We start from the raw sequence: 9,686 nt of genomic DNA, 5'->3' as shown, positions 1-9,686 counted from the left end.
CCATGCCACTTCCAGAGAGCACACTCACTAGCAGGCCATTAGGTTCTACGTACGAAAACGAAAATGGGATGTGATTACATTTTTTATTTAATTATTGTTAAATTCCTAGTGACTCTGTAAACGTTAAATGAAATATTCAGGCAATAATTATGAAAATGTGAACACCGTGTCATCGAATTCATCTAATTTTCTTCATTCAACTCCAAAATCCGTCCTTGTCTAGTTTACCTTAATATGGTAACTGCATTCTGATGAACCCACTATTAATTTATTTAAAAGTGAAAATATGACCTTATGGTTATAATCTCTGGATCCTTTTTATATGAAATGAGAAGTATTTTTCTACACATAGGGTGAAGGAACATTGCTAAGGAGAAGTGTATATTATAATGTCTATTTTACAGCAAATTTGTATTCTATTGACCTCATCTTCTAGCTTATAAAAACCTTCAAATACTACTTAACGGGAATATTTTGGTTCATACTGTCAGAATTAAAAACATTTCATGATTTGTTTAAAGGAAAATCTGAGCCAAAGAGCAAATTCATCTAAATGTACTATGAAAGGAAACAAGGAGAATCTAATAAACATCAAACAAACGAAAATATCATAAGTACTATTTGTTGTTATGAAATTTAACTAAACTGAATGTACCTTAACTGTGAAGTGTATTTTACTTGCAATTAAAATAAGTAAAGGATACATGTGTTCAAAGTACTTTTCCTTCTAACGTAAATCAATATTAATACCAGGGTCATAAGATTTAAAGAGCTCAGAAAATTATTAAGTTTTGTGATGAATTAATTCAGCAACAGAATGTTTCTTAGCGTCCGTGCAGTTAGCCTAGTGGCTATGCGCTTCGCAACCATATGCCTGGTTCGATACCCATCGATGACGTGAGGAGCTGAAAGATCTTCCTCAGCCATAAACAATGTAGCCGGTCTTGGGCGTGGACAGTATGGTTTTTCCCCGGTTTATCCTGGGGTTTTTCATCTCCCAAAGCAAGCAGACCTTGAGAACTCAACAAGACATAGGATACACTGGGGAGTAGGGCGGACTACTTTATCCTGTAAACGGCATGAAATCCGATGATTAATAAACCCTTGACACCGCAAGGTAAAAGAGAAAAAGGAAGATGAGATGAAATTTTTCTTAGCGAGTTGAATGTGCCACTTGCTCCTTCTTTCAGTTCTTTTTTATTATACATAACCGACTGATCAAAAAAATACCTTCATACTCTTTAGAATAATACATATTTGTAACAGTGGCATATATTAAAAAAGAAGAATAGAAATAAGAACTTTCTAAACATTGCCTTTGGCTTCCTTATTTTGTTTTTCATAACTATCAACTACTAACAAGCTGAGAAATAATAGTCAGTAATTTTTTTATTGTGATTTGTTCAAAATGCACATAAAAATACTATGTTTTACAAATCAGTGAAATTTGGTTTCGATTAATCTTCCGGTTTACAAGGCAGATTTTCTTTTTCAGGTTGAACATCTGTGCCGTGATTTATACCCTTTTCACCAGACGCAACTTCTGGGGCTTCGGCTGTAACAACACTGTATAGCTTCCCTTCAGATTAACTGTGGCGCCATCTGGTAGTTTAACTTCAAAACGCTGTAAAATCGTTGTGAAATACAAGAAAAGTTCGACTTTTGCCATTGACTCACCAGGACAAGATCGTTTACCTACACGTATGAAAGGGAGAAAAAAGAATAGAAAAATATGCAATTAATCATTAATATAGATGAGATGCGCTGTAATTCGCAAAATTGCATAAATGCAGTAACTATTAAATGAATTAGTTTTACCAGAATTTCGGCTGTAGGCTAGAAACAGCATTCTTTGTTATTTAAATACTTTGCTGGAAGTTTATAATTTTAAAATAATCATAAATAGGAAGAAAATTATCTCTTATGATACGGAATTCACCTACCTAGTGAGAATGGTATTAAAGAATCGGGTTTAATAACAGAGTTTCTATCTGGTGATAGAAATCTGTCTGGAATAAATTCCTCAGGATTTTTCCAGTAATTAGGATCGTGATGAATTGCCCATAAGTTCGCAATAACGATTGCTCCTTTGGGAATATCATAATCTCCAACTTTTATATCTTCTGTAGCACTAAAATATTAACGAAATGGTGAAAGAAATATTTGTACCTATTACAAATGCTTTTAAATTTATAACCAGTAAATTTTAATTCTTATTAGACGTCTATGAATACATGTAATATTTATGACATAGAAAGGTCATTAAATTTAAATAGAAATATTTAAAGCTTGTTCGAAGTCATTTTGTTTACTGCGTAGACATACTAGTCTAAATACCTTCTACAGTTGAGGTACTGTGTCTCGTACAATCGAAATATGAGAGTGAGCCTCATTTTTTTATTGTACCATTATTCAGAAACGTCATATCAATTTTTATTTTGCCAAATTACCTTTCGAGTGGCGCATGCACAAATAAGCGGCTTTGAAAGCGCAATAATTGCTGTCAAAACTCATCATCTTCAGGTGAGATAATATTTGAAGAAATTCAATAATTTATGTTTGTTATAGTTCATCATTAGTGGTTCAGTCCTAACTATATGTGTAATAAATATCACTTTATGGTCCAGTATTGTTAAGTTTCTTCTATCTCCTCAGTTTAATGTTCATACACATACTAATATAATAGAGCTGAAACAACTTCTTCTGAAGAGGATTACTATATTCAAGAAAAGTAAGTTATCAGTTAATGAGTATTTGCTATTTTATTCTAATTATATTACCATTTGGCGAAGCATTTTCCCCCGCGATGAATTGCACGGACACGCCTCCTATCTTATACAGTTACAGTAACAGTAATAAGAGAAATTATAATGTTAAATGGAAATTTGGTGAAAATATATAATTAATCAAGTGCAGTTTACTAGTCCTAATGATTATCATAATCCAAATCCCAAATCGATATAGCGAATGTCATAAAATAGATGATCATAAACCATAAACCGAATATCATAAAACTAAGATGATATCCTGCATCCCAATTAAATACTTATTTCATATTTTTGAATTAAGTACTCAAATTATTTTCACAAATTCTCAAATTATGAAAGAATATTTGAGGGGAAGGGGCTGATGCAGATCTATAAAATCTAAGAAGAAAAGCATATCACTTACGTTCTAACCACGTTCAGTGGGATAAGGGTCCTCCATCTCCAAGTCTCCATCAATGTTGAATAAGTGTAGGGAAGTTTCGATCGGTCCTCCCAAGAAGGCATCCTTTCAGACCCTATTGTAGAATCGATTTCTTCTTGAACCTGACGCTGAACTTCTGGATATGCGGCCATTGTTAATAAAGCCCATACAATGGCTTTGCAACTAGTGTCGCTCCCTGCCCCAAAGAGAACTTGAACGTTTCCTAGCAACATCGTTTCTGAAATTATACAGAGTAACTTTAATTTAATAAGTAATGGCTTGCTATGAAAGTAATATAGATATTAATAGCGATAATCATTTTAATACTATTAAGTACTTTATTTCATTATTTGAATATTATTTAAAACGGTTTTAAATAGGAATGATTATATTTAAGGAGCATTAAAACGATCGAAAATTTTGACAAATATCAGCATATTCTTACCAGAGAATGAATTATTTATATCCTGTTTTCGTTTCTCCATTTCCGTGAGAAATCCTTCTATATAATCTCGGATATTATTAATGTCTATATTATTCCTACGTCGTTCGATTTCTTTCCTGCAATTAAACATTCTATTGAAGAAATGGTAAACTTCAAATATTGCTGAAACATTTCATTCTAATATAAATAAAGTGCTCTTGTACAAAAGATACTATCTGTTTAAGAGTATTGCTATCTTTCGATATAATTCATTCTACCAGATATACCTTGAATGACACTTAATTTTCTACTGTAAATTAAATGTACGGATATGTGTATGACTATACGAAAATCATCATTAAGTATTTTTTCATATCACTACATCTCCAAAATGTTTGTTCTTTTTCTTGCGTGACATTGAGTTTTAGCCGGTTGATATCATTAGTGAGCAGTGTTCATTGCCATTTATTTAAATTAAACTACTCAATTTTAGCTAAATATATATAATATTGAATGGAAGTCAGGCTTCCACTGAAATAAGTGTAGCTTAATAACAAATAATTAAAAATCCACATAGTATTAAACATGTAGAAATTTTCGTTTTAAAATTTCTATACTTTGAATGATTTTGCAATCCTTTTAATCTAAAAAGTGTTCAAAAGGACTTCGCATTAATCTTTTCATTCGTACTGGTAGACACATGAAGAATGTAGTATAAGCTACCTTCCAAATAGTAAGTATCTCAGACTAGAATAACATAAAAAACACTCGTGATTTGTATACATTAAGAATCCGTAATATAAGTTATATTTTCTATCATGACATGTCAGAGGATGATTTTAATATTTTATATTTCCAGACATAAACCTTCGTCGTGTTCTCTCTCTCTCTCTCTCTCTCTCTCTGCAATCTGTCACATACACACAATACACAGATTTTTATAAATCTAAAAATAAAAAATAGCATATTTCTCTTTAAACAGAAATTTATATAAAACTATATTAATAAATGAAAATATCTCATTACACACACACACACACACACACACATATATATATATATATATATGTGTGTATATATATATGCGTGTGTATATATATATGTGTGTGTATATATATATATATATATATATATATATATATATATATATATATATATATACACTGAAAAATTTAATATTAATGAAAATTTATATTATTACTAACTTTCTTTCACAGTTTCCTCCAAACTAGTCTGTTATCTACCAGGTTATCAAAACTACCAGCTCTATTGCAATATTTTATGTCACTTCCTACTAAATCAGTCCACTAGAACTTGATCTCCTGTGGGCCTTTTTACTACTATCCTGGTAGAAAAAAAATGTTGTTTTGCTAACATTTCTTTCCATCTTGTTTTAATGACCATACAACCGTAAACTGGCTCTGCGTATACTAACAATGTCAGATTCCTTCCTAATAACTTCATTTTTAATATAATTCTGTCAACAATTCCATCCAGTCGGTTTCCTAATTATTCTTTGATCAACTGTTTTACTTCTAACTCAGCTCTAGGATCCATACGTTAAAATACTTAACACTGTCTTGTGTACTATTATGAGCATAAGTAATGTTAATTAATCGGTATTAAAGAGGTTTCGGATTATTAAAATGGTTCTCTAGTTGTGCATTTCGTTTTACTTGCGTTGGAAATCGAGTTATCTATTAATTGGTTAACTATCATTAATAAACTATGCATGTTAATTCACAGCATGGCTGTGTGTCAATCAGAAATATTAAAATTTACACTGATGTTTACGGAAAAGGAATTTCATATGATATCGGCATAGTCAATACTTATTGTCGCAATGTTGTTTAGTTTCATTTCATTTGGTGTCTCTGGGTTTGTTATTATCTGGAATAGCTAAAGAAAACGCGTGTAGTGAAAAGTTGTGGAATTTGTTTCTATTTTCCTCTTCAACTCCTACGATTAATAGATATTAAGAGTACAGCTTGTAACAGTTGCTTACTAGCTAATTAATCCAGTGGTATTTTAGCTTATCGTGTTTTAATATTACAGAGCAAAGTGAAAATTGCTATTTGCTCCTCATTTGCAGATTGCAGAGCAAAGACTAACTTTAATTAACTAGTAAGCGACTGTTACAGACTACACTCTTAATATATTGATAAATTTATTAATATATATTTCATGATTAGCTCTGGGAATGTTAAACATGGGCTGCTATAACACACCATAATGTAAACACACACTGCAAGAACTGTTGAAAAACATGCTTGAAAATTTATCAGAATTATGACCAAAGTCTAGACGCAATAGTCCTTTCAAAACGTGTTATTTCCAGCCAGCTAGATGATAATCAAGCGGAAAGACAGCAAATACACTGGGGTGCTTCAGAAATGTTACATCATTGCTACAATGAGACAAAGAGAACGAATTGCGTATCTCTAGTTACCATGTTAAAAATCATTCGGATTGCCACGTGGCGATTATTAAGCAAAGCACGAAGTGAACAACAATAGGTACATGTATGGAACTATGAATAATTATCAATCATTTATATTTATTAAATAAATATTTAATTATTTATAAGAAATTTATATAAATTTATTTATTTTTACCTGATAAAATTTTCAAGTTCCAATAATTCATCCCGAGCTACTGATCTCAAAAGAAATAATAAAATGGGACTTAACCATGGGAAAAACGTATGCGTGTCAAACGCTGAGAGGTCATCGTGTGCTTTATTTAAAATACGATTCAAGAATTGTCTTTTTGGATCGCTGTGCTGAAATCTTTCTCCAAAAACCATTGATGTTATATTATTTGAAGTGCTAGAGAGAATGTGTTCATCCAAATAAGAAGGTTCTCCTTTGTATTCTTCTAGTTCCTTGATAAATTCTGATAATTCCTCCTGTAAAGAGAATTATAATTAGGATTGTCATTTATAAAAATTCTGTTTGCAATTTACTAAAAAGTATTATTTGGTTTTACAAATTTTGTACTGCTTCTATGATAGTTTAAAATAAAAAAATAAAGAATTCTAATAAACACAGCGTAACTAAAATTATTCAAATTTTTGAATACACCTTTATATGTTCCTCCATTTTTCCTTTGCCAAATCCGAGATCTCTCAAGACGTGTAAGGCAAAACGTCTTTGTTCCTGCCATTCTTGTCCATTTACTGAAACAATACCTTCAAAAGAAGGAACGAGCAAAAAAAAAATAAATTTTTATTATAGTATTAAATTATATAGTTATAAATTACAGCAAACAAGCATCCAATATTTCAAAATGTTGAACGCTTGAACTTACTTTTCCTTCCTGGAAGCGGATGGAATGGCAAGGGGTGTGGTCTGGCCAAGACTGCTGAATTTGAGAAAACTTCTTTAGTGCTTGCAAAATCATTCAAAGCTACAACGTAACGACTTCCGATGTATAAGCTAAAATGACAGAAAACAGAAATGCTAATACACAATTATAAGAGAAATATTAAGATTGAAAAAACCAAATATCACAAATATGCAGTTTTATAGAGAGACAGTATGACGTGTATGACATTTCCATTTTCTTCTTTCATCAACAAAGATGAGAAATGCAAGAGTGGACGTCTGTGGTGGGTGATGAAAGACAAAATAGAAATGAAATATTTAAATAATTTTTTTAAAAAACAAAGTACAAAAAATATATAATTTATAAAAAATAAAGAAATAAAATCTTTAGCTCGCTCACTGTACAAATTTACTATAGATATGCTGTATAAGTTTTCGTTGATGGACTCACATAAAAGACAGAAAGAGAGAAAGTAGGTATACTTGAAATATCTATTATCAAGGTGAGGAGAAAGCATTCGGGATCTTGCTAGCTTTTTTATATAAATTCAACAATGAAACAATTTAACTCATCCCCTGGGCAGTCACAGGGGATGAGTTAAAGTTCATTTATTAGCAACAACCGTCTTCAATCTGGAATGAGCTTAATATTTATAGTCTCCTTTCAGTTGAAGACGTGGTAGCGTATCTCGTACAGTGATATCAGGGTTTCAGGTTATTCAGGTTGCTTTATTCTGAAAGACAAATAAACTGGCCACCAGAGAATACAAGCGGTTAGTAGACAAAACAGACTATCGAATGAGTGCTAAACCTATGGTGCGTTACTATGTTTGGAGATCCCAAATAATCGGGGGGAAAAAAGAAATATAATATACGCATGTAAGAGATAGGTACACTTTCCATAGATTTTTATAATATTCTACATTGTTTTCATGAATGATACTAATATCAAACTATTGACTTAATAGGACTTTTCAGTTGCCGTTGTGTTTCTCCAGGCAGTTTTAAATTTTGCAACTTCTGAACTTTCTCACATCAAGTTCGTTTACGAGTATTAACCAATCACAAAACCTCAATTAAGCTGGTAGGAATGCATCACTTTGGAGGTGTGAAATAGGAAACAAAAAAAAAGTCATCTCGTAAAGTTAACTTAATTCAATCGATTTAGGGAAAATCCCTAAAATGTGGAAAAAGAAAAACAAAGACGCTTCATTTATTACCAAATGCAGAAAGTGCATTAAAGTAAATGTGCTCGCTTAAATCCTACAGCATATACCCAAGATATTGTGAAACTATGATGAGCGGAGAAGCTATTCTTCTTCATATGTGACAACCGGGCCTACCAGATCGTTGCAAATCTGGTTAGCCGAGTGGATACCATGTTCTTTGTCCACCCATCAAGTGTTGAATTTGAATCCCCTGCGGATATGGATGTTTCTGAATGTTATTAACATTTATCCCAAAGCCAGTAGTACTTAAATTCATCAGTAATATTTACATAATTATTGAAATGTCTGTATACTGTTTAAAAGCAACAGATTATTTCCAGCTTCTTGTTCCTCTAGATTAGCATTCTTAATATGCTGCTTCTAAATAGGCAGGCTATTCATACGAGACCATTTAGTTATCACACACATTACAATATTAGATATATTAGAGACAAAACCCACTATCTTCTACCCCCAGTGCGAAGTTAGGTATTTTATAACATCTAGATACTTACCTAAATACATTTCCGTATTTAGTAGCAAGTTTCATAAAATCCAAATGTGCATTATTGCTTAGAAATGGCAGATAACCTAAAATTGGAAGGCCTCTAGGTCCTGGTGGAAATCTTCTTCGTTCAATATGTGAAGAGATCACATATAAAACGCAAATAATAACTGAAACACCAAGTGCTACTTCCCAAACAAAAATGCCTGCAGATCTGAACAGCGTATCCATATTAACATTGGTATATGATACTTATCACTTCTCTTCATACTCAGTCACCACTCGAACAAAATTGCTCCTTTATCATAAGTAGAGTGATAAGAGTAAAAATCATTATTTACTAATTTTCTCAACAGAAATAAGGTGAAAAGGGAGTTCTCCTTTTATTTGATAGACCTGTCTGAAAGCAATTGAATTGACAGAGAAGGGTTATATGCAAGATATTAATTTCTAAAATCAACATCAGTTCTGATGTCATTTATAGATGAAAAAAAAAAAAAAAAAATATATATATATATATATATATATATATATATACAATTTACTGAACGGCAATTTATCGAAAAAACAATTAATCGAAAATCAGTTCATTAAACTCATTTTCGATTAATTTTCGATTAATCGAAAGTCAATTCCCCCGAAAAGCAATTCACCAATCAGTAATTTATTGAAAACAATTTATTGAAAACAATTTATTGAAAAGCAATTGATGGAAAAACAACAATTCATCGAAAAATCACAATTCGTCGAAAATACAGTCCACCGAAAAATTAATTATAAGACACATGGAATGAAGATATATGTGGGCAATTGTTTTGTTTTGGAGGACGTGAAGGATCGTTAACTATCTATACTGGTCGCAGTGAATGATAACCACTCAGGCAGATAGTAGAGATGTTAAATGAACATTTCATGAAGGTATTTCATTCTCCTGAAAATAGCATCTTGCAAACTTTCAGGTCAGTGGGGGGGGGAGGAACATTAATGATGAATGAATTGGAGTTATACGTGAGAAATTGAGTAAATTCGTTGTT

The 9,686-nt window shown here is 31.7% G+C and overlaps 1 protein-coding gene across 1 annotated transcript; it reads right to left on the bottom strand.

Annotated features, from left to right (window-relative positions):
• Positions 1-1,371: 1,371 nt before the first annotated feature.
• LOC150101501 (cytochrome P450 2J4-like) lies at positions 1,372-8,883 on the bottom strand. The gene is made up of 8 exons (XM_090400816.1): positions 8,663-8,883; positions 6,923-7,050; positions 6,697-6,803; positions 6,229-6,521; positions 3,635-3,750; positions 3,172-3,427; positions 1,944-2,131; positions 1,372-1,695 (listed from the first exon to the last, which is right to left on the bottom strand). The coding sequence occupies exons 1-8, from the start codon at positions 8,881-8,883 to the stop codon at positions 1,517-1,519; spliced, it is 1,488 nt and encodes a 495-aa protein (XP_090256942.1). The 3' UTR covers positions 1,372-1,516.
• Positions 8,884-9,686: the final 803 nt, after the last annotated feature.

Source organism: Typopeltis vanoorti, chromosome 11 (assembly GCF_054136105.1).
Source record: "Typopeltis vanoorti isolate ZY-2024b chromosome 11, IOZ_Tvanoo_1.0, whole genome shotgun sequence".
Lineage (NCBI taxonomy): Eukaryota > Metazoa > Arthropoda > Arachnida > Uropygi > Thelyphonidae > Typopeltis > Typopeltis vanoorti.
The sequence above is the reverse complement of the archived record's forward strand: the minus strand, read 5'-3'. Positions and strand labels throughout refer to the sequence as shown.